Source organism: Polistes dominula, unplaced genomic scaffold (genome assembly GCF_049000335.1).
Source record: "Polistes dominula isolate Pdom_NZ unplaced genomic scaffold, Pdom_raw_medaka contig_281, whole genome shotgun sequence".
Taxonomy (NCBI): Eukaryota; Metazoa; Arthropoda; class Insecta; order Hymenoptera; family Vespidae; genus Polistes; species Polistes dominula.
In genome coordinates this window covers 146327-171933 of record NW_028301067.1, presented here as the reverse complement: position 1 = coordinate 171933, position 25607 = coordinate 146327, and the positions used below count along the sequence as shown (strand labels likewise).

Here is a 25607-nt window from a genome sequence, read left to right as displayed (position 1 = left end):
TATTTTTCAACAACATTGATCAAAAAACGATTTTTAGCTGATGGTTACTTTTTGAATGAGTGATTGAATGTAATATCTGGCTTATAATCGGGTTTTTCTTACTAAACTCGCTCTGCCGCCAGCAAGATTAATACTGGAGTAAAAAAAGTCACGTGTACGTGACAGCGGCTGCAGTGTTAACATTATGTACTGTTCTTGAAGCTGTTCACATATGAAAATAGAAATGAAAGATATAAATACCCAGTAATATATGCATGTGCATGTCTTAGGGGGACCGAAAAGTAATTAAAATTTTTCTTTGATTACGAAATAAATAATATATTTAAAAATAATTTCCATCCTCTTCTAACACTTTACGCCATAAAGAAGGCAGTAGTTCGATATTATTTTTAAAAACGGATACTTCATTAAAAACCTTTTCCAAGCAGGTTTTCACTTCTCCCACATTGTTAAAAAACTGATCTCTTAATACACGTTCTAATAATTTGAAAATGCCTTTCGACGGCAAGAGATCTGCTGAATAGATTGGATGAGGTAAATGGACCCATCCAAACTCCTTTATTTTTTTCAGTACTACATCTGCAGTGTTTCGCCCCGCGTTATCTTGATGAAGGATCCTGTTTTTTCCATTGACCAAAATAGATCCTTTTTTTATTAACTCATGTTTCATTCGTTCGAGTTGATCGCAATACATTTTACTTGTAACGATCTGAGTAGGTTTGAGCAATTCATAGTGAATGATTCCACAAATATCCCACCAAAGACAAACAAGTATATTCTGTATTGTTAGTGATGGTTCAGGTGTCGAAACAGATGCTTCTTCCGAAGAATGCAATTGATTTTCTTGTACAGAATCTTTGCATACTATCCACTTCTCATCTGCAATAACTAATCGTTGCAAAAACGGATCGGCATCATGCCGAGACAAAAGAGACGCGCAGATGGTACGCCGCTGAACTAGCACTGTCGCCAACAATTCTTTAGGAACCCACATTTCTTTCCTCCACACTCGTCCCATGTGTTGAAGACGATATTGAATTTTCCTCACTGAATAGTCAATCTTAAATGATAATTCTGCAGTTGTTTGACGAGGATTTAAATCTATTAACTTCTTTAATAACTCCAACTTATCATGTACTTTTATTTTTGGGGCATCTTCAAGATTCCTATTTATATTTCGAAACTTGCGAAACCATGCATAACACTCCCATATTGTCAAAACATCCCCGTAAGTATTGTTAGTTTGGTTCACTGTTTCGTAAAAGTCTATTCCTAGATCGAACCAAAATAGCATACATTGACGTAAGTCTGCTTCTTCTATTGTTGGCCTTGACATATTTCCTTCTTGGTAGAACAAAAAGTTGTTTACCGAAAAATAAAATTTACAAACAATATTAAACGTAATAACTAAATTTCCGTATTTACAGGACCGTGTCTCGACACAAACAAAATGGAAATGAATTCATCGAAGATGTTTTGATTACATTTGATTCTTCTAATACATGTAAATATATAGATAGGATTGAGTAAACATACTTCTGTAAATTTAAATTTTTTTTGATAAAGTTTACAAACGAAATCAATCTAGTCTAGCTTTAAATTAACGTTATTTTAAATATTATTATTGTTAAATCTATGAAATATTGTAAATAAAACTAGTACGGATCATATTCGAAAAAATAAACAGTAATTTATAAAACCTGTTTAAATTGCTTGTTTACAGTTTTAATAAATCCTTAACGCAGTTTTTTTTTTAAACCAACCGAAAAAAATGAATTTTTTTCTATGTAAAAGAATACAATTTAAAACATTGCCTGCGCAAAAAATTAAAAAAATACAAAAGTAATTAAAATTTTTATAGCAGCATAAAATACAACGCCGCTCGAATTAACCCAAGGTAACCTATTTGAGATTTTACAAAAACATAAAAACTATGATCATCATATTTGTTGTCACAATTTTATCTTCATTATGATTCGTATAAAAATTTTATAGTTAATTCTTCCTTCATAACACGACAAGTTTTTTAATCTTTTAGCGAAAATTTTCGTAAATTATTCCCAAAAAATCTTTCAGAATCCTTGCAGGCATCATTCTAAAATATTGTGAAAAGGATTCATAAAAAATGTTACAAAAATATTTCAAAATTGCTTTGAAAATATTTTAATGAAGGAGTAATTAAAATGTTTAAAACTATTTCCATGAATCCTAGCAGAAATCATGCTAAAAGTTTTCGTAAAATATTACAAGAAAGTTTGTAAGAATATTATTAAAAATATTTCATTAAATGTTGCAGAAAGGTTTTTAAAAGTTTTCTTTTAATAATTTTTTCACAGCGTTTTGTAAATCTTGTTGTAATCTTTTCAATAATATTTCTTAAATCATTTTTAAATTTTTCTTGAAATCTTTGGCGATAGGTTTCGGAAAGATTTCTAAAATACTTCAAATAAATAATATTTTTTGCAAAAACTTTATGATCGAATATTTCTATAAAACCTTGCAAGATCCTTTTGCAATGATTTCATACAATATTTCAAATAAGTTTGTAAAAATATTATGAAAAATATGTCAAAAACATTTCAAACATATTTATAGAAACCATTGAGGCCGGCGAAACATGTAAACGCCTAAGTTTATACCGTTTTTTCAGAGGCTTAGAAATGTTATTATTTTATTGAAAAATAAGTATAAGTTTCTTAAATACGCAAATATCACAATTTATTATATAATATCATATATTCATGGGTCAGTTCCTCTCTTTGGATATTTTTCATAAAAACATATAAAAATCAAATTTAATAGACATATTTTGTCCTTATGCATCAAATATATTTTATAAAGAAGCAAAATATAAAAATCTGACAGTAATTTACTGGCTTTTGAATGGAATTTGTCAGCTGCTCCTAATTTATTCCACAGTATTCTTGAATTCTTTTTCTATGATGTATCTGGTAATCCTTATTTTTTTAATATTTCAGACAATATATATATTATATATTCTATGTACTTCATAATTATTTATTCTAATATTTGCGAAATAAAGAATTTAATACAAATTTTTTAATAAAATAGAAACATTTATAAATAGAAAAGATATGACACGTTGTAAAAAAAAAATACTATAGGCATGAATATTATCGCATTGATAATAAAGATAATAAATATAGATCGAATTTTAACAGACCTTCCCTGTTTTTTATAATTCTATTCTTATGGTAAAGAACCGACCATGGGGGTTAAGTAGCTGACAAAAACTAATATTTTCAAAATTCGATCCATCCAGATGGAATGCTAAATGCGATAGCACCAGATATAGACGAAAATTGTAGAATATTTGTCGAAAGAAATTTACAACGTCCTAATCCAAGTAAATATAATATATATATTTTTTTGAAACTCAGGTAGATGAATTTTTTCTTCCACTCTTTTAACCTTTCCTTTAAATTTGAGATATCTTTATCATGGGTTAGCATACACAAGTATTTCTTTTTGTGTTGCAACTAATAACTGTAGATGCTGTTAAAGAAGGGAATAATTTTTGTCGTATTTCTTTCGTTTCATCGGGTTTTTAATTACAACGATTATAATATCTATTTCACATTTGCGCTGTTTTATTTTATAATAATAAACAATTTTTTTAAATTTATTTTCTATATATTTTTTTCTATATTTGGAAAATAAGTTACATTATTGTATTTTTATTGGAAATATAAAGTAAATAAGATTTATTTGTTTTTGTCACGTGTCTAGTTTCTTCTATTTTAAAACTTTTCTATTTTATTGGAAACTTAGTATAAATTTCCTAAATACGCAAACATTGTAATTAAAAAACATGTCTTTGGATATTTACAAGAAAAGTATTCGACAATGTTGTTTAATTTTTTTCTCCGATTTATCTCATAATTATTTCATTTTTTTTTAAATATTGCAGACAATACTATTATTATATTCTGTATATTTCGTAATTGTTAATAACAATATTTGCGAAATAAAGAATTTTATATTATTTTTCAATAAAGTAGAAACATTTTTAAATAAGAAAGAAATGACACGTTTGGTAAAAAAATCAGACCACGCACCTTCTTATTATATTTCGACCGTCGGTTGGTTTGGACCTTATACTTTTGTCGCATACCTACGTGCTTATCTCTGTTTATTCTTTTACCTTTCTATCGCTCCTACCAACAAAAATTTCGAGTATCGAAATAATATGTGTCCACGCTTTGGAGTATGCAGTCGCACAGAAACACATACATATACAACCAGGAGCGATAACTACGAAACATAGCATAAAGAGGAGACTGAGAATAGGAAAAACTGTATAGCTATGTTCCGTCTCCTTCTCTCGCAGGCTAAATCCTATATGTTTGTCTCTTTTTCACTTGTTATGTAGTGTAGCAGTTGTTTCATAGCTCCGTTTTCGTTTATTAACTTTTCAAATAACACCCATTCTAAAGAAGTTTTCTCTTAAAAAAAAAAAAATTTCCTCCCAGGGATATTTAGGAGAATATTTATTTAAACTAATGCATTTTGATTTTTTTGATTTAGAAGATTTTTCCGAGAGTTTTGTTGAACACCGCAATTCAAGATTTTTTTCGAGACGTCTCCGGAGATTGGCCGCCATTTGGTTAATTCTTAATATTTTTGTATCAAAATTTTGAAAAATATAGCTCAAGCCAAGTATTATGATATGTACTTTGAACAAATATATTTGCATTACCCATATCGCCAAAAAAAATTCGTAAAAACATGCCTTTTTTTCATCGAATCAAACTTATCCACCCCCCCTTAAAAAATATACAGTGCTAAAAACATTTAAAAAAAAACAGTTACCTACAACAAAATCGAAATATTAAAAGTGAAATTGTTGAAAAAAAAAGATGTCACATTTGTTTATAATGATACTGGTGACACTAGTATAAGCTCTCAAATCTCTCTCTCAAAAAAAAAGTTTAGTGTCTAAGTGACGGGAAAATTCGGAAGTGGTGGACTATTGGTTTCGTGGCGCATCAAGTTTTTCTCACGTGTATAGTACTTGGTGTTTTATTTATTATTTTTTTTTTTAGTATGTATTTATTTTCTGCGTGTTCGTGTCGTCCATTGCCGTAATTACGCGAAATTTCACCTCTGTATATTTAACTTATTATTTCTGTAAATTTTAAATTTCCGTAATTACGGCAATCCGTTAAACGTATGTCAATCTTTTTTTTTGTTCTTAAACGTTAGTGCGAGAATTATTTATCTGTCAAATTTATTTATTTATTTAATTCAATATTTGTAAATAATTTGTCTAATTAATTAATTATCTTAGCTATTGTGTAGTTCAAACATTCTCGCAATCACGGCAAATACCTTTAGTCTAGTCACTTTATCTTATTCTATTTTTATTTTATTTTATTTATTTAATTTATTTATTTGTATATTTGTTTTAAACCAGTTTAATTAAACTAATTAAAGTTATGTTTAAAACAAATACCTACCGGATGATTGAAAATATCTTACTCGTAAGCTAGAGGGTTGGTAATTTAAATAATTTATTCATCTAATTTTATTAATTTATATCATTTATTTCAACTTATTTTGTTTTATATAATATTATATTGATCGTAAGATATTCTAAATCACCTGTTAAATTAAATTAGATTGACATACTTTCGTTTTCGAAGATTCGAAAATACCCTTGACCTTGTTTATACCAACTTTCTCCTATCCTTTGTTTTCTTTCAAACTTTAAATCCCCAACGTCTACAGATATATCTGTTAACGTTGTTTCCTTCCCCTTTCCTTCCCCATCTTTTTTCGAATCTTCGCAACGTGTTAATTCATTTTGTTTAATTTATTTTATTAATTTATTTCGTATTTGTTTTAATTTATTAATACACGCTGCGCCAGACGCGTCACTTTGGCACGAATTAAAAAAGGCAAAGAAGGCAGGCTCTGTACCGACTGGGTAATTGCTCGCTTGCCGACGGATACCGGTTATCCTTCGCGACGCCGTGAGCGATTCCTATTTTACTGACTACGATAAACAAAATTTTAATTACTGACTGTGGCCACTTTTGGCCACTAATAAATATTTTTAATACCCTTTTTTTCCCTTTTCACTCCTCACAGACCGGGCCATCCCCTCTCTCACTCCAAAATTTCTTTGACTTTTTTCCTTTTTTATTTTTTTATTTTTTGACATTCCATTTTATTGACTCTCCTTCCCGGTTCTGTTTTACCTTTTATTTTTTTTATTTTTTTTTATTTATTAACTTTTTTATTTATTTTAATTTATTAACATATTTATTTTATTTTTTTATTTAATAACTTTTTATTTATTTTAAATTATTTATTTATCCATTACTTATTTATTTATTATTTAGTTATTATTTATTATTTATTTATTTTTATTTATTTAGTTCATAGTTATTTACTTGTTTATTTAGTTAGTTTATTTCTTAATTATATTATTATTTGTTCAGGATTGACATATATTGTTAAGAAACCCCCTTTTGGGTTATGTAAAAAGTGTGACTGTGTCTGTAGTGGTATTGTCACTACAGCGCGTTTGTTAGTCAGGTGTGTCTGTTTTGCGTCATCCGCGGTATTGTCGCGGACTACTTGGTGCGGGCAGCGATCCCATTCGTACGATAATTATCGTACGCGTACGATAATTTGAGGTCCTGTACGATCTAAAATCGTGGCGTACGATCCATTTGGAATTTCGAAAACATGATGACCCTTTTTTTTTGTCAACAAATTTTGCAAAGGTGCACCACCACCACCACGATCTCCCGGCGAACGATCGTTTTTAGGATTTGGGAACTTGATGAGTAAAAAAAAAAGGTCATCAACTTGAAAAAGTTGGAACTTGGACACTTTTTCCGACTTTTTCAAAATTTTGTCCGAGATTTGTCGGATTTCAAATCTTCCCGGGGCGTACGATAATTTTCTGCCGCGTACGATAATTTTGCGCCCCTGTGTCCATCAAACGAACTAAAGTCTCTGGGATCACTGGGTGCGGGTAATGTGTGTATTAATGTGCGAGGCTTGGGCTAGCGAGCTCGTCGCGCCGGCAGTCGCCTCTTGTATTGCCGAATTACTAGACGTATTACCTAACGTCATTAACTCAGTCCTAAAAACTATACATTTTTGGTCCTTCGAGCCGGATTCACTTTTTATTCTAATTTTACATTTTTCGCACTACTTTTTGTTAACTTTCTTTGTTCAAATATTGTCATTAGAAAAAAGAAAGATTATCTACTCAAAGTTTCTATTAATTCGTTATATTTGCATAACCAGGAAGAAACCAGTACAAAGGATTGCGTAAATTTTTAATATCGGCACGAGGCGACTCAGGGAGTTCTCCCACAAGATTTCAGTAAAAGTACCTGTGTTTTGTCAGTGTGCTGAGTGGTTTAGAGCACTCATTAATCTTGTCAAATTTTTATTTGACATACCAATTCATTTCTCAAATTTCTCTCATTAAATAGAGAGCTTTTTGTAAGTCTCACGTCTTACGTGAGCAAATCATCACTCATCATTTATCGAGAGTTGCGTCCGCGCATCTCGAATCATCTCATTAAAAAAGCCTTGTAAAATTATAACATACTAAAATTCCAATGCGTCATGTAAATTTTAGTTAGACATTAAAAAGACGCAGGTAGCCGAGAGTTTCAAGCATCAAGGTCAACTCAAGCAGTAGCAGTACGACAAAGACTTTGAACATCGCAGCATTTCGGAAGGTTGGACAATAAATGGACGCAGGCTACCGGGAGTTTCAAGCTTCAGGGTCAGCACAAGCAGTAGCCGTACGACAAAGACTTCGAACAGCGCGGCATTTCGTGAGGTAAACAACTTTGGCCTTCAATGACTCATTCCTTGTTGGATCTAACGAGGCAAGAGAATAACAGTTAGTAAAAACTAATAGTCACGCGAACATTCTCTTCCGAGAGAGAATATTATTTTCAAAAATAAATTGTATGTTAGCATTAGCTCAATATGCTAGGTTATTTTCATTTGGATTGCGAAATGAAATATTATTTCTTTTAGTCAAGGTTACATAGTTTATAAATAAGCTTTTATTTTCCTCTTAAAAATAGATATTATACCCAAAAATAATATGGAAAAAATTTAACTGATAATATTGAATGTCATATTGGGTTTGTTTACTCGTTTGTGTTCTGCTACATGAAGCAACTTTCTGTATACATTTTATATTTAGAATAGTGCTATACATACTTGATGATAAACTATTCATTTAGCTAACGAAAATAATTCTATACTTGAAACCAACAAAGTAAAATTTCTTTAGAAATAATAATTTAATAAAATAATAAATTTACAAATAATATTTTAAATCATAAGTGCACACAAATTTAAATATATTTCTAATTCACATCTAAATAAATAATAATTTCAAAATTCTAATTCACATCTAAATAAAAATATATTTCTAATCACAAATAAAAAATATTTCTTATATTTTTACAAGTAATTTTGAATAATATTCTTTAAAAATAATAATTTCTTTTTGAGATAATATTTTTTTACATCAATTGTGTGAGCATTAAGCGTAACCAAGCTAAGGGTTAAACATATACAGACTCAACTTTCATCTATAATCTTTGATAATCACATTATATAAATTATAATCATACATTCTTATGAATAATTTATATATTGATAATTTGAAAAAATTTATATATATATAAGACCAGAATAGGAATGGTTCAAACAAAACGGTCAAGAATAGCACAAAGTGTTGTTCTGAAACGAATTTATTTCTATGTCAACCTTATTTCCTATATACAATATTTACAAAATGAATAATATAATATTACCTGAAACGAAAAACGACAATTATGTCTATTCTTCACTTTTATCACTCACTTTCTTAGTCTATTAAATCTATCTATCCTTTTTAAATATCTAATCTGATTTGTATATGTAACGTCTTTTCTCTCTTATTTATATCCCCTCTGATCCATATACGTTACATATTTGCTTTGTCTCTTTTGTTTGTGTATCCAATTAGGTTTATACACATAACGCCTTTCCTACTACCTTCCTACTTATGAAAGCGCGCGTAATCACAAAGGAAGAAAGTACACTTTCTTTACATCTCCCCCCTCCGGGTGAAAATACTTCATAATTTGTATTCTATTTGTGATATTTATCATTCTTTATCTGTGTCTTCTGTTTCATCGGTAATTGGTATGAGCTTTGTTATATGGAATAAATCTGTATTTCTTTTTTTCCTGTTTTTATGTTATATATTGAATCCGATATCTGACCTATTATCTCATATGGTCCAGTTCTCAATTTATCCAATTTCGTCTTATTTAATTTATTTCCATTCTCTATATATACTAAATCTCCTATGTTAAATTTGTGTTCTTTTCTATTTTTATCGAATAGCGTTTTATTATAGTCATGAGATCTAATCGTATTTTCTATTGCTGTTTTTCTGTTTTTAAGCCATATATCTTTTTCTTCAACTTCTTTTAATTCTTCTGGTACTATACTCACGTCTGATCCATCTAATAAATATCTTGGGGCAAATCTAGTTGTTGAGTGTTCTGTCTCATTGTATTTTTTTATACATTCATGAGCTATTGTTGTCCATGCTTTTTTATTTTCCTTTTCATTAATTTTGCATCTAATTTTATTTACTATGGTTTGATTTAATCTTTCATTTAAACCATTCGAAAATGGCGAATCTACGGCTGTAAATATTATTTTTATTCCTTTTTCTTTTAAAAATTCTTTAAATTCTCTTGAATTAATGCTTGGATATTGGTCTGCTAAAATCATTTCTATCTGATTTATTTCTATTACTTTTTTTATTAATTTTATGAAATCATTTGCGTTTTGTGTCCGTGATGTTATTATGAAAGCGTACCTTGTAAAATGGTCAACTAATAAGTGTAGATATCTTTTTGTTGATCTATTTCCTCCAAAACCCCCTATTGTATCTAGTGACATAATTTGAAAAGGCTTTGTCGCTGGGCCCAAGTGTGACATTAGTCCATATTTCCTTTGCCCTCTTGTTTTATTCTCCAAACATATCCTGCAATTTTTACATATTTTTATTATATTTTTTGTCATATTTTTTGCTGTGTATCTCTTACTCATTCTTGCTGTCATTTGGCGTATACCAATATGGCACCATTCCTTGTGAATTTTTTCTATTAATTTTTTGCTTAATTTCTCTGATAAAATTATTTTATCCCCCTTTCTTGTGTGCTTATAAAATATCTTATTTTTCTCTATAAGTTTCCTTATATTTTGTTGAATATTTTTGTTTTCAGCTTGGTCCCTTTGAATTTCGTTTATCTCTATTAGATTCACAGTTCTTAGCGCTTCTTCTGTATCTTCCCCTGGTTCTAATACTGGGTTTCGACTTAGACAATCCGCTTCTATGTTGTCCTTTCCTGGAATATATTTTATTACAAAATCATACTGTGATAAGTAGTACGCTAAATCGCCTAGTTCTTCGTCTGTTCTTGCTTTAATATTCAAGTTTTCCAGTGGTTTGTGGTCTGAAAACACTGTGAATCTTTTCCCAATAAGCCATTGTTGCCAATATTTCACCGCTTCCTTTATCGCCAGACATTCCAAGTATATAGCCTTTCTCTTCTTTTGAGTTTCTGTTAATTTCTTTGAAAAATAAGCTATTGGCTTATCTTTTCCATTAGGTTGTGTTTGTTTAAGTATTGCTGCTATACCTTCTATTGATGCATCTGTGTATAGTTTTATTTCTAATTTTGGATCGAATATTTCTAATACTGGTTTTTTGCATAGTAGCTTTTTTATTTCCTGGAATGATTTTTCACAATCTTCTGTCCATATAAACTTTTCATTTTTTCTCAATAATTTGTGGAGTGGATCTAGTATTATGGCACTTTTCGGAATATATTCATGGTAAAAGTTTATTTTGCCTAAAAATTGTCTTATGTTCTTTTGAGTTTTTGGTTGTGGAAAATTTTCTATTGATTTTAGGTTGTCTTTGATTGGCCGGACTGTATTATTTTCTATTATGTGTCCCAGGTATTTAGCAGAGTTAGAAGCGAATGTACATTTTTTAAATTTCAATCGAAATCCTTCTTTTAGTATCGCACTTAACACTTGTTCTAAGTGTTCTATGTGCTTTTCAAAGGTTGGTGAAAAAATAAGTATATCATCTATGTAATTTTCCGAAAAATCTTTTAAATTATTTTTTCTTAAGATATTGCTTAGTATCCTTTGGAATATCGCTGGTGCTGTTTTTAAGCCGAATGGGAGGCAGGTCCATTGGTAATGTCCATCTTGTGTTACAAAACCGGTTTTTGTTCTATCTTCTATTCTAAGGGGAATTGACCAAAAGGCAGAATTTATGTCTAGTGTGGAGAAAAATTTGCAGTCCCTTGTTTTTACTATTAAATCTTCATTACCATGCTTTCTAATTTTCGTATTTCTTTAAAAAGAGAAATTCTGTCTGTTATTTTATCTTTCTCTATCCCTTCTCTTATATCTTCAGGCATTCCTACCGCTATTAATGCGGTTTTTGTTTTCATGTCGATTTCCCTATCTGCATCTAACAATAACTTTTCTTTCCGTATTGCATATTCTAGTAATGATCCTTCTTTGTATCTGTATGCTACAGCGTATGCCCATCTGTTCCAACCTTGATCTTCAAAGGTTTGTATAAATTTATCTCTCCATCCTTCCCAATCTCTTTCTCCAAGTTCTGCGTTAGTTGAAAGATACCAATCCTGGCCTGATTTGTCTAGGAATAGTCTTAGTATTCCGATCTTCATGTTATCCTCTGTGATGTCAAATCTTCTGCATTCTTTCTCAAACGTCTCTATCCACTGTTTTGTATTTGTGTTCTTACTAATGAATTTTTCTAATATAAATTTTTCTGAAATATTTTTTAAATCTTTTTCTCCATCTTTTTTTCCATTAGCTATTGTTATTTGTTCTATTAGTGTTTTTAGATCTTCGTTTCCTGTGTTTTCTTTTTTCTCCTCTATTGTATCCAAAAAGTAGTTTTTAAATTTCATATTTCCATACTCATCCATATAAACCTTTTTTAATTCTTCTGACAAACCTATCCATAATTTTTTCTTCTCGTGTCTCTTGGCCGATTCTTTCAAACTTGCAAACACGCTTGTTTTCCTTAATTCGGTATGCTGACTTACATTCTGATATTCCTCAGGTAGAACATATATTTCCCCATTTTCTGTCTTAATTGTAGTTATAATCATAATGTTTGTTTTTGATTCTGTTGGAGAAGGTATCACCTGAAATTCGAACTGTAGTTTTTCCATTTTCTTTTTGTTCTATAGAAATTGTCGTTTTATAAGACCAGAATAGGAATGGTTCAAACAAAACGGTCAAGAATAGCACAAAGTGTTGTTCTGAAACGAATTTATTTCTATGTCAACCTTATTTCCTATATACAATATTTACAAAATGAATAATATAATATTACCTGAAACGAAAAACGACAATTATGTCTATTCTTCACTTTTATCACTCACTTTCTTAGTCTATTAAATCTATCTATCCTTTTTAAATATCTAATCTGATTTGTATATGTAACGTCTTTTCTCTCTTATTTATATCCCCTCTGATCCATATACGTTACATCTTTGCTTTGTCTCTTTTGTTTGTGTATCCAATTAGGTTTATACACATAACGCCTTTCCTACTACCTTCCTACTTATGAAAGCGCGCGTAATCACAAAGGAAGAAAGTACACTTTCTTTACATATATATATATATATATATATATATATACTACTTTAGATATAAAATTGAATTAAGTGTATAAAGATTGTATACACTGTTGCACTCTCACAGCCGTACATGTTAGTCGGTAACGGTACCATTTAGTAACCTATTACCCTGTTGTGGTTAGGATATATCTCTAGTATTGCACTAGTAGAAAATTCATCATTTAATTTAGCGTTTCTCATTTTGAAACCATTAACTATACTTTTGAAGTCTCTTATTGTTATTAGGCGACTATACAGTCCTCTTGTAGTATACTTGTAGGACAAATTACTCTATAGTGAATCAATTCAAATAATCACTATTTCACTTATTAATTCAAGGTAGTAATTAAAATAAGAAAAAATGGAAGTATTATACTCCAATCAAAAAATATTGCAAAATCAAATTGCAAATGCCTTTTCCAATTTTAAAAAAATTAGGCGAGTCTAAAATGCTAGCTGGTCATGGTAGGGCAAGATTACAGCAAATGAATGAAAGATTTGAACAGTTCAAGATAAATCACAATGAAATATTAGAATTAAAGGATGTATCTGTTAGTCACGATTACTTTAAACATGACCTCCTTGGTAATGTAGAAGAGAATTATTATAATAATTTAGGTGAGTTTAATGAATTTTTAACCCCTTTAAATACATCTGTGGGTGAAAGCCACCACAACCAATCTTTTAATAGTAATAATACTGTTAGTTTCCAAAGTTTACCTACTATAGAAATACCCACCTTCTCTGGCAAATACGAAGAGTGGTCTAACTTTAGGGATATATTCAAGGCAATTATTCATAGTAAGGCTGACTTATTACCAGTGCTAAAACATCAATATCTGAGATCTCATCTGAAAGATGAGGTAGCTGATCTCATAAAAAACATTCCTTTAGCTGGGGAAAGTTACCCACAAGCATTAAATACCATTCTAGATTACTATGATAATAAGCGTAGGTTGGTCACTGAATATGTTAAAACAATTATTACTGCTGAGCAAATGAGTAACAGTTCTTCTTCATCTTTGAAGAAACTTATGAAAGAAACAATTGGCCCCCTCGATACCTTAAGAAATATGGGTAGAGATGGGTATACAGATGTTGTCATAGGATTAATAACTAGTAAATTTGATTTTTACACAGCTAGAGAATGGCAAAGGTATTTAGGCTGTTCCACTGAAGCTCCTAGTATGGATAAATTGAGAAGCTTTCTTTCCTCTCAGGTTATTACGTTAGAATCCTTTACCCAAAAGTCACCTATTAGAAATAAAAATGCAAAGGAAACTATTTCCAAATCAACAAAAGAAGCTAGAGTCAAATCAGCTCATCAAACTAATGTAAAACCCGGTACTTCTTGTACATACTGCAAAGGGAGTCATTTTATCTCTAAATGTCCGGACTTTTTAACATAAGGTTGGACTAATAAAAAGGAATTTGTAGGGAAGGCCAAGCTTTTTATTAATTGTCTTAGGAATCATTCAAGCAAGATGTGTAAATCTAAATACACTTGTTTCAACTGTAAAAAGATGCACCATACTGTTATGCATAGGGATAAGGATATTGCACGGACTATTGCAAGGACTACCAATAAGGAGTCTGAATGCATTTAACCTGAAGTAAAGCAACCAATTGATAACTTAAGTTTAAATGTTTATACTACTCAGATCAATAGTCGTCACTCAGTTTTGTTAGCTACAGCTAGGGTTTCTTGGTTTATACCAAGTCTGGTAAGCCAATAATAGTTCGTGCATTGATAGACCCTTGTTCTCAAACATCATTAATTTCAAGATCCTTAACTCAATTGCTTCAATTAAAACAGAATAAAGTCTGAATTAAACTTAAAGGTGTAGGTGAAAAGATTATGTCCGAAGTGACTAGTGCTGTTGACTTTACTTTAAAGCCTTACTTTCAATCAGATTTTTCGTTAAAAATTAATGCACTGATGGTAAATAAAATCTCAGCTTATCGTCCACCTGATCATTGTTATTACTTTTACAACAATACATTGAATAATCTTCAACTAGCTGATCCAGAGTTTTACAAATCTGATCAAATTGACTTATTATTAGGTGCTTCGGCCCATGCCTTGATAATACAAGATCAAGTGCTTAAGTTAGGCATAAATTTGCCTATCGCTTCAAAATCCTCATTAGGGTGGTTATTATCTGGGCCTGATAGCTCCAATAACGATAATAACAAGACAGGTACTGTAACAAGTCTTCATGTTACTGAAGTAGTACCACTTAATGAATTAGGGAAACAATTTTGGGAAGTAGAGGAAATTCCGTATCATTCAGAATACTTAACTAATGAGGAAAGGGAGTGTGAAAAAATCTTCGAAGACCCTCATATTTTTATTGACTCTGGCAGATTCAGTGTTAAATTACCCTTTAAAGCTTCAACTGATTCACTACATGCCGAGTCGCAGAAAAGCTATCAATTAGCTAAAAATATGTTACTTAGAATGGAGACTCGTTTCAATTTAAATGTAAAATTAAAATCTTCTTATAGCTCATTCTTGAAAGAGTACCTTGACCTCAATCATATGAGTTTAGTTAGTTCAGATACTTCAGTACCCCGTTGGTACTTACCACATCATGGGATTATAAAGGAAGCCAGTACTACCACAAAGCTTCGGGTAGTCTTTAATGGCTCAGCCTGTTGGCAAAAACACATCTCTCAACGCTATTTTACATGCAGGACAGAATCTGCTACCAAACATTTTCGATTTAGTTTTGAAATGGAGAAACTATAGATTCGTCTTTATTACTGACATTCAAAAGATGTTTAGACAAATTTTAATTCAGCCTTCAGATAGACCATATCAATCCATACTTTGGCGGGAAAATCTTTAAGAAAATATTGTTTTTTCAGATTTAAATGTGTTCCAACAGATTGTAGACCTCGGGTTGTTAAAAAATAAATATAAAACACGAGATGAAATCCAACGCAATGTTGAGAATTTACTTGCTAAATTAAAATTAAGTGAAAAACGAAATTGTCTTCCCACTAAATTTTCTGGTGGTCAAAAGAGACGTGTTTGTCTTGGATTGGCACTCATTGGTGATGCTAGTGCATTCATTTTGGATGAACCAACATCCGGTATGGATCCTGAAACGAGAAGAAATACTTGGGAAATGTTATTGAAAATGAGGGGTACCAAAACAATAATAAATAATCCTTCTGAATCGTCCGAAATAACGCCTTTAAAGCTCAACATGTACAGAAATCCCAAGGCATTTTATTCTTCCGATAATAGCGATTATGGTAATGGATATAAGGAAATAATCGAGAAATTTTGGGGAACTGCAATTAATGTTGCAACTGGAAGCATTTTTAAAGAGCTATTATCACTTGGTAGAAAGGATAAAGCAGATTATCATAATCATGTAGTTATATCTGCTGAATTTAATAGCACGAATACTTCAGAAATAACTGCCAATGGTTTATATTCTGGAACGATGATGCACAGTTTACCCCTGACTATGAATATTTTGTCAAATACCATCCTTCGTAATATAACTGGGGACAACAAATATTCCATCGAAATGTCTAAACAACAATTACCCAATTCAATTTCTTCGTATGAAATGGAACCACTTTCACGAGTTTTAACACTTTGTTTCGTTTTATTTCTCACTTTAGCACTATTTGTTATTCATTCGTTACAAGAACCTTCTACTAAAGTTAAACAGTTACAACGAATGACTGGAGTTACGTCTGTGTCGTATTGGCTCACCATGTTTCTTTTCGATTTTCTAATTTGCTTAATATCCTCATTGTTTATTACACTAGGATTTTGCATAATGGATATTATATTAGACATACGTTTCTATCGTCAAACAGAAATATTATTAACAATATTATTGCTAGTAATCGTTGGTTTAAACTGTATATTTATATCATACATATTTAGTTTCCTTAACAAATCAAGAAGTACTGTAATAACTATTTTAAGTATTACACCTATTGGAATTGCTTTCATACAATATTTGGTATTTACAATACTACAAGATTATGAAACGATGAAAATGATTTTACAATGATTATTCTTTTTAATGCCATATATAAGTTTCTTCCACGGGGAATTTTTATTCCTAACCATGGCTGTAACAAATGCAAATTGTCGACGTTTATCAAGTAAAATTTTACGGCAACAGTGTAAAAATGGAATTTATACTCCATGTTGCGACATGAACTGTGTAGATGGTGTTTGTAATAAGCCTATGCCATATATTGGAAATTTTGAAAAGGCCTTTGGGTCGTATCATAAAGGTATGGACTGGTACAGATAGACTTGTGCGAGTTGTGAGAGTGAAAACGGCAACTACAGAATTAGATAGCCCAATTACAAAGTTAGTTTTGCTTTTGCATAATGATGATTTAATTAATAATTTTGATGAGGCGTTGAAACGTGAGTCTGATATTAATATTAAGTAAAAATTTAGTAAACCAATTATTGTAAAATGTTTACCGAGGAAAAGGAAATCGTCATATGTCAAGATTAAGTAATCTTTCATTTCTTGTCAATTTAAAAAGTTAATTTTCTTTATTTAATTTGTAATGATAGCACTTAAAAAATTGATGATGATTTAAGTTCAAAGATATCGTATTTAATGATACTGCTTTTTTTTGTTTTTTAACTAATGTAAGATGACACATTAGAATTCTGACTTTTCATTTTGTTTTACATTGATGCACCCGACGCTTCGCTGATGCATCAACCGGGGGAGTATGTTCAGGATTGACATATATTGTTAAGAAACCCCCTTTTGGGTTATGTAAAAAGTGTGAGTGTGTCTGTAGTGGTATTGTCACTACAGCGCGTTTGTTAGTCAGGTGTGTCTGTTTTGCGTCATCCGCGGTATTGTCGCGGACTACTTGGTGCGGGTAATGTGTGTATTAATGTGCGAGTCTTGGGCTAGCGAGCTCGTCGCGCTATGTGCGTCGCGCCGGCAGTCGCCTCTTGTATTGCCGAACTACTAGACGTATTATCTAACGTCATTTACTCAGCCCTAAATACTATACATTAATTTTTTTTTTTTTAAATTATAACATCGCTTACAGCAGCCCAGGTCGGTGCGGAGAACGTTAGGGAAATAATTATTCTAAACCCTACCGTCACAGAGCTTCAGTGCGAGCTCTGTCCTACCGAAAACATAGGCAGGATGAACCGCGATGGTCGCCGGAGTGGGATATTTACAGGGGGGGCGGAGGCACTAGGACTATGTAAGGCACCTGAAATTTTACCATAAAAACATAAATTATAGAATCATCCATAAATGCGCTGAGTGTTGTTACATTAACGACGGGGTATATGCCCATCACTGTGTAACCATGCATCACAAAAAGATGTTTATGCCACCGCCCCCACCCCCCTCGAAATACGTGAGTTCCACAAAGAACGCCTTCACCACCCTCGCGTATACCCTCTTCACTCTCCGACTCGGACTCCAGGGAGTTATTCGCCAACGTCGTGCAGAGTCGGGTGACCAGATCCCAATCAAGGGTCCCCCTAACACCATCACGAAGGAGGACCCCACCACCCGCAAATCCCTGTCCACCACAACCACCAGCCCTCGAGCCCCTCCAAGAAGAAGAAACACGGAGGCGGGTGACAAGGTTACAATTAAGGGGTCCCCGAACACCATCAAGGAGGACCCCGTCACCCGCTGGTCCCTCTCCAACAAGACCAACAGCGTTGGAGCCCCTTCTAGAGGTGGGTGAAAGATCCGTCGGCCCGCCACTCCCCACGCCCCGGAGTCCGCCACCAACAGCAGCGAGGAGGGTCTTCAAGGGGGTTCTCTCCCTGCGTCAAATGGGAGTCCGTAGAAGGGTGGTGTATTCTTCACCGCTGTCGCCGAAGCAGGAGGTAGCCACGAGCTGCGTTCCAGCGACACTGACTACAGCTACCACCACAACTACCACCTGTACGGGCTCCCTTCCATCTACCAGGGCCCCTCTACGACAGAGAAGTTCCTCAGTACGGCCGCCAACACCAACCCAGCGGCCGCCAACACCATCTCAGCGGCCGCAGACACAACCGGAGCAGTGGATGGCGGGGGTAAAAGGAAAGGGGACAGACCCTCAGGGGCTGACTCCGCCTTCATCAAGGAAGGTGGAGCAAGAAGAGGTATGGTGGCTGGTGGGGAGTGGAAGAAGAAGTGGAGAGGGGAGGAAGAGGAAGAAGAGGAGAGCCGACGTCCCCCGGGTCCGAGTTTAACCCCGAGAGACCCGCCGGAAACCGTCCTGAACCTAGAGGTGTTTCCTTTCATAGACCTACACATCAGGCCGCACCCCTCACACACAATCCATTCCTCTCCCATTCAACAGATAATACCGGAGGGAGTATTTTATATAATGAAGGGAGGGCCTCTCCCTGTTGTGGGCACAGGGCGGACTCGTCGTCCTTCAGGCGGTCAGTCTCCTCCTGGTTCGACTAGGGGTGGGAGGGGGGGGGTTAAGCGTCGTCGCGCTAACCCTCCTTGCCCAACAGCGATCAGGGGGTGCTGATCCGTCTGATCGAGACGGCGGGGACCGTTCAGGAGTTGGAAAGCGCCGACCAAATGGTGGCGGAGTCGTGGACAAGGTCATCAAGCGGACGGCGAGGGGGTGGCTGCATCTCCCTCAGCGTGCGAGCGCGTAGGTAGTGTTCCTGCCCCCCCCCCCAAGGAAGGTGGAGGAGGGCTCCTCAAGCTCACGGACCTCATCGACATCCTGACAATTTGCTATACATTTAAGCTTTTAACATCTAAGGATCGCGGCTTCAGGATGTTTGCGTGGAGCTCACTGAGGGAGACGGTAGCCTTCCGAATAAAACGCGATCCCCGCGGAGATGACCTTGCCCAATACCTGTCCGGGAGCGTCGAGGAAGTCCTCTCAGCACCTTCGGCGGACACTTACTCATTGTAGTCGAGGGCCCAGAATGCCACCAGAAGAGGAGCCAACACTTTTGAAATTCGGTGGGAATGGTAGGGGGAAGACCCAGAAACTCTCCCTGATGTGTCGGGGTGGCAGTGGCCACCCAGTTAGAGCCACATCTGCAAGTAGAGATAAGGTCGTTGGTAGGTTGAGAACGGCAGTTATATCCTGGTACCGTAGGTGTTTGTTTGTTAAATCCGACCAAGGCAAGGTATTTGAGGTCACCTCACGGTCCAGGATAGCAAATCATTTCATGCGGAGTAGTAGAAACACCCACTTCGCCGATTGGCGCTTTGTGCACCGAGCCCGCCCTATCATTCTTCCCCTTAATGGAGCGAGACGCTGGGGGGACGGTGACAAGCGTTGCCAGCTATGCGGTGATGTGGAAACCATTCCACATGTTCTGAACCACTGTAACCCTCACTCTGCCGCACGACAGTTCCGGCACGACGCCATTATAGAACGACTAGTAAAAGCAAATCGCACGCGTGGGGTCGTCCGCGTGAACCAGGCTGTTGAGGATGCGAGCCCTCCTAATAGGCTACTGCAGCATGATATTATGATTAGGAACGAAAACGAAAAAACCGTCACCATTATAGATGTCTGCGTTCCTTTTGAAAATAGAAGGGAGACCCTGGACATAGCCCGCGAGAAAAAAATTGATAAATTCACCCCCCTAGCCGATGACTTGCGTGTCGCGGGTATAAAACAGTTGTCCTCCCTTTCGTAATGGGGGCATTAGGCGCCTGGGACCCCAGAAATAAGGAGACCATCAACCGCCTCAAAATCAGTAAATTTTATAGCGCAATGATGGGGCGGTTGATTGTTAGCGACACGATTAGGTGGTCCCGGAACATCTACGTGGAGCATGTGTCCGGAAGCCGACAGTATTAGCGGCGTTACCTTGCCTGATACATAGGCCGAGTTGCGACCAACGCTATCTATATTTATTTATTTATTTATTTATTATACTGTTAATTTCTTATATATTTCTTTTCTTATTTTACCACTATTATATTTATCAAATAAGCTATTTATTATAAGGCTAGTTATCTTACTATATGTACTTTTTAGCTATCTATATTTATATACTTTTCTTTTTTTCTTGTATTACACTATTTATGGTCTAAATTTGTAGGACCAAAAGCTGATCATTATTTAATTTATGTATCACCCTCCGGGTATAATGCTGTATTTTCTACCTATTAAGCGGGGAAGTTTTCTGTAAAATTTTATTAATATTTATGCGAGTCGTATAAATAATGATATTTGTTTAAATACTGATGAAAGTAGTGACTGTGATAATCACAATGGTGTCGTTGAAATTGCTACGAATTCAATCGTAAATTTCCAAGAAAAACTGCGTAACTGTTCTGTAAAAAATATAAATAGTCTTCAATTAAATGTTATGTCGGAGTTATTATTATTATTGAGAGATGGAGGACATCCAACGTTGCCCAAAACAGCACAAGCTTTGCTAGAAACTAAAAATCACCGAATAGAACAAACGATTTTAATTTTAAAAGACTCTAATTGTGATTATAAGTATTTAGGTATAGCACAGGGATTAAACAAAATTATATCTCCACATATATTTACTGAAGATACCATTGAAGTATTAATTCATATTGACGGTATGCAGGTCTATACAAATTCTCAAATTCAAGTATGGCCTGTTACTGTTAAGGTTATTAATAAAAAGTATATTACTCATCCTTTCATAGCTGCTATATATTGCGGAGACTCTAAACCTGCTAATGTAAATCAATATCTGTCGGACTTTGTGAAAGAATCTAAAGTGTTAATTAAATCAGGTATTAATATTGAATGAAAATATTATGATTTCAAAATAGCTGCTATCGTTGCGGATTCACAAGCTAGATCATTCATAAAACGTTGCAAGCCAGCAGGCACTTTCTATGCTTGTGAAAGATGTACCACAGAAGGAGTGTCTGTAGGTGAAAAAAAAAAATTAGAGTATACTTTGAAATGGATTGCGAACATCGTACAAAAAAATTCTGTTAAAATAAAAATGCAACCTGAACATCATACGGGTAATTTAAAGTCTCCTCTAACTAAAATCCTTGGTTTTGATCCTGTCAACGGTGTTGTATTGGATTCAATGCTCCTACTCACTCCTTGATGTGATGAAGACTTTGATGGAATCTTGGATATTAGAAAAAAGTAAAGCACGTTTGGAAATATCAGTTGTGAAGTCTCTTCGATTGAAGTTTTTGTCATTAACGAGTCACGTTCCTTCTGAGTTTCAGCGAAAATTATTTGACATAAATGACCTAGCTAGGTGGAAAGCGACACAATATCGTTTTGTTTTACTTCATTGTGGACCGGTTATATTTAAAGATATCTTACTAAAGGATACTTATGACCATTTTATACTTTTTGTTGTTGCCTGTAGAATTTTACACAGCAAAGATTTAATGATTACTTTTAATGATTATGCAAAAGAATTATTACGAAAATTCTTTTATTTATTACCGTCATTATACGGTGAAAAATCTCAAACTTTAAACCATTATAATTTAATACATTTACTCGACGACGTATACAATTTAAAATTACATTAAGTGATCTATCGGCATTTTAGGGTGAAAAATATATTGGCAAAATTAAGAAACTTGTTAAATCACCTTATCAACCTCTAACTCAGATTCTAAATAGGTTATCTGAGATAATGACAAAAAAGTGAAAATTAAAAAGCAATCCATTGTTAAAAAGTCTATAATAGATGAAGTTTCAGACATTTTTACTTATGAAGGTGTGGAATACTTGAGTGTTAAGAGTGTTATTATAAACAGTATTTATTTGACTTCGATGCGACCTGATAATTTTGTTATGTTAAAATGTAGTGACGTAATTATCGTTGACAAACTGTTAATAAGGAAACTAGTTAAAAAATTACCAACAATAGATGATATTTACATTTAACGACGTAAAATGATTCGTACCGATACTCTATTTAATTACCCAACTGCTTTAACTGATATAGGTATAATAATAGGAGAAAAATTTTCCGATTTAGCAACAATATTTTCAATCAAATTAGTAAAAAATAAGTGTATTTTATTGAATAGCAATAAAAATCTCTATGCAATATCTTTATTGCATACGTAATTGAATTAATAAACTATTCATCAAATCTATTATAAATAATAATTTCTAAATAACAGCATAAACATGTATATCTTTATAAAAACTATTACTTGTAAACTTTTTTGCATTTAGTGTTCTTAAAAATGTGACAGAATAACTGAAAGATTTAGCGCAATTTTTATCGAGCATTCTAAACACGCATCGGGGATTGAGTGTATACAAAGAAAAGTGGGAGAAATTGACTGTAATTATAAAATTACTTAACAATGATGTTTGTTTATTAAAATTTATAGAAAGTAAAATTCTTTAATTAATGTAAACATAAATAACTATTATAAAATAATACTTCAATTTTCTAGAAAAATTATTAGTGTTCATAATCTTCGAAGAATAGGTATTTTTTTTATTTCCAAGAATCAAAGAAAAGTCGACTCGTGACAAACAAAAGTTACGCAGCGTCAAGTGTAACAAGTGTGTGTGTGTGTGTGTGTCTAGTGTATTCCATCAGTTCTTTGGTGTCGTATGTTGCTTCTGATTTGCCGACTTACTACTCTAATATTTATGAGGTAAGTGTATAATTAATTAATTAAGGTAATTATGAATTAAATTTATAAGAGTTTTTTTTTTTAACCCATTGACTGCCAACTACGAGATATTTCGTAGTGTGTGCTGCCATTTTAGATTAATTACAAATAGTTATTTTCGTAAGGAATTATTAAAAAAATATTTATATGATGTAAAAAGCATTAATTATCAACTATTGTAAATACTATTACAATATTATATTAGTAACTTAATAATATTATATTTTCAAAAATTTAAAGCAAGACGCTCTAAATATGTCTGGCAGTCAATGGGTTAATCATAAAAAAACTTCATATTTAAAAAACTTACAAAACTATAAGTGCAATTAAAAAAATTTTTTGTGTTAGCTATTATTTAATTAATGAAAAAGAAATATAAAATTGTTAGATATTTGCTAATTTCATTATCATCTTAAATAGTGATTGAGCTAATAAATAAGCAATAATTAATAAATGATAAGGCTAAAGTGATTTAAATAATATTAATTGTTTGATTTAATATATTTACTCGCTATCTTAGCGAACTTTAATGAAAAAAATATGAATGCAGCAGTTGAGTTCGCAATTAATGATCCAAATGTTAAGAAAGATATTGATCTGATACCAAGCAAGTAGATCACGGAAGAAAATGATGGATTTTTATGCCAATATCCATCACCCAATGATTATGCTAAGCTGGAAAAATATGCTCGTGAATTACGTGATGCAAAAATAAATTGGCTAATATACACCATCAAAATTCCGGCCTACGCAGATAAACATTATTTTTTTTGATTAATCAGAAACCTTTATTTAATATCAACTATATTAAGTATATTATCCTACATAACACGAAAAGTTTTGAAATCTTTCAGCGAAAATTTTCGTAAAATATTCCCAAAAAATATTTCAGAAACATTGCAGGCATCATTCTAAAATATTGTGAAAAAGATTACTAAAAGATTTTACAAAAATATTTAAAGACTATTTTAAAAATATTTTAATGATAGAGTAATTAAAATGTTTAAAACAATTTCCATGAAACCTAGCAGAAATTATGCTAAAAGTTTTCATAAAATATTGCAAGAAAGATTGTAAGAATATTATTTAAAATATTTCATTAAATGTTGCAGAAAGGTTTGTAAAAGTTTTCTTTTAATCATTTTTTCAAAACGTTTTATAAATCTTGTAGCAACCTTTCAAATAATATTTCTCAAAACATTTTTGAAAATTTTCTCTCAATCTTTTGCATTATGTTCTGGAAACCTTTTTATGAAATATTTCAAAAAAATATTATTTTTCGCAAAACCTTGATAAAAAAATATTTCTATAAAACCTTGCAGAATAATTATGCATAGAGTTTACACAATATTTCAGAAAAGTTTGTAAGAATATTATGAAAATTATGTCAAAAACACTTTTCAAACATATTTGTAGAAACCTTTAAGGCCGGCGATACATGTAAACGCCTAAATTTTGACCGTTTTTCAGAGGCTTATTTAAAATGAAAGGAATAAATGAATCGTTTTGAGACTCAGCATGTTTATTCATTACATACAAAAATATAAGAATCCGATATTTTTAAAATTTTTTTTTTTAAATGGCCGCTATAGTATCCAATCTTCTGAGGCCCTCGCGGCGAAAGGCATCAATCAGCGTGATTTTTAGCTTCAGTTACAGCAATTTGGAATAAAAAAATGGGTTGCAGCGTTGTCATAAAACATGTAACTTTTAGTTGAATTAAGAAAAAAACAAAAAAGTCAAAAAATCGTAATTATGCACGACTAAGACAAAAAGGTCCGATTTTTGACCCTTTCTTCCGACAGTCTTTGGGTAAAAAATGGCAATTTTCGAAAATTTTGGTGGCATTTTTAAAATTCAACTAGAAGCTAATACTATAAAGAAAATTTGTGCTAAAGGTCATAAGAATCGGTGGAGAACTTTTTGAGTTATCTTGCACGTTAGTTTGAAAAAAGTCCTTTTGAGAAATAAGCGTTCAAAGTTTAGCGTTCACGTCTAGCGCCCAGTTGAGGCGGAGCACTTAAATAAATTTTTAATCGATACATAATGCTAATTTTATTCTAAAAATTATGGGCATATTTTTAAGATATTAAACTAACTATTTATGAAAAAAAAATCATGTGTGCAGATCACACGTGTTAGAAGTGAAATCTTCAAAAATCTAAGTTTCGAGAGAATGAGATGAATTGACAGTTTTAAGAGTAAGATAATTGTAGGATTTATTTTTTATAATATTATTAATATA

At 32.7% G+C, this 25607-nt stretch overlaps 4 protein-coding genes across 5 annotated transcripts; 3 read left to right on the top strand and 1 right to left on the bottom strand.

Annotated features, from left to right (window-relative positions):
• Window positions 1-322: 322 nt before the first annotated feature.
• LOC107073590 (histone-lysine N-methyltransferase SETMAR-like) lies at window positions 323-1336 on the bottom strand. Its single transcript, XM_015334283.2, has one exon. It carries the CDS (start codon window positions 1334-1336, stop codon window positions 323-325), a length of 1014 nt encoding a protein of 337 aa, XP_015189769.2.
• Window positions 1337-7046: 5710 nt separating this feature from the next.
• On the top strand, window positions 7047-22613 carry LOC107073668 (uncharacterized). 2 transcript variants are annotated; one of them, XM_089176255.1, is made up of 2 exons: window positions 7047-7834; window positions 13890-22613. In XM_089176255.1, the coding sequence occupies exon 2, from the start codon at window positions 15851-15853 to the stop codon at window positions 16790-16792; it is 942 nt and encodes a 313-aa protein (XP_089032381.1). In that variant the 5' UTR covers window positions 7047-7834; window positions 13890-15850; the 3' UTR covers window positions 16793-22613. Both variants share the same exon structure in this region, with proteins under 2 accessions (XP_089032381.1, XP_089032382.1).
• On the top strand, window positions 13199-14158 carry LOC149031361 (uncharacterized). The gene has a single exon (XM_089176269.1). It carries the CDS (start codon window positions 13199-13201, stop codon window positions 14156-14158), a length of 960 nt encoding a protein of 319 aa, XP_089032395.1.
• On the top strand, window positions 21076-21810 carry LOC149031360 (uncharacterized). Its single transcript, XM_089176268.1, has 2 exons — window positions 21076-21481; window positions 21521-21810. The coding sequence occupies exons 1-2, from the start codon at window positions 21076-21078 to the stop codon at window positions 21808-21810; spliced, it is 696 nt and encodes a 231-aa protein (XP_089032394.1).
• Window positions 22614-25607: the final 2994 nt, after the last annotated feature.

What these genes read in the sequence shown, in the direction of transcription:
- LOC107073590 (XM_015334283.2), bottom strand. Translation starts at nt 1,336, where the DNA reads ATGTCAAGGCCAACAATAGAAGAAGCAGACTTACGTCAATGTATGCTA.
- LOC149031361 (XM_089176269.1), top strand. Translation starts at nt 13,199, where the DNA reads ATGCTAGCTGGTCATGGTAGGGCAAGATTACAGCAAATGAATGAAAGA.
- LOC107073668 (XM_089176255.1), top strand. Translation starts at nt 15,851, where the DNA reads ATGGATCCTGAAACGAGAAGAAATACTTGGGAAATGTTATTGAAAATG.
- LOC149031360 (XM_089176268.1), top strand. Translation starts at nt 21,076, where the DNA reads ATGTCGGAGTTATTATTATTATTGAGAGATGGAGGACATCCAACGTTG. An exon ending in TAAAGTGTTAATTAAATCAG is followed by an intron (nt 21,482 to 21,520) that starts GTATTAATATTG and finishes ATTTCAAAATAG; the next exon opens with CTGCTATCGTTGCGGATTCA.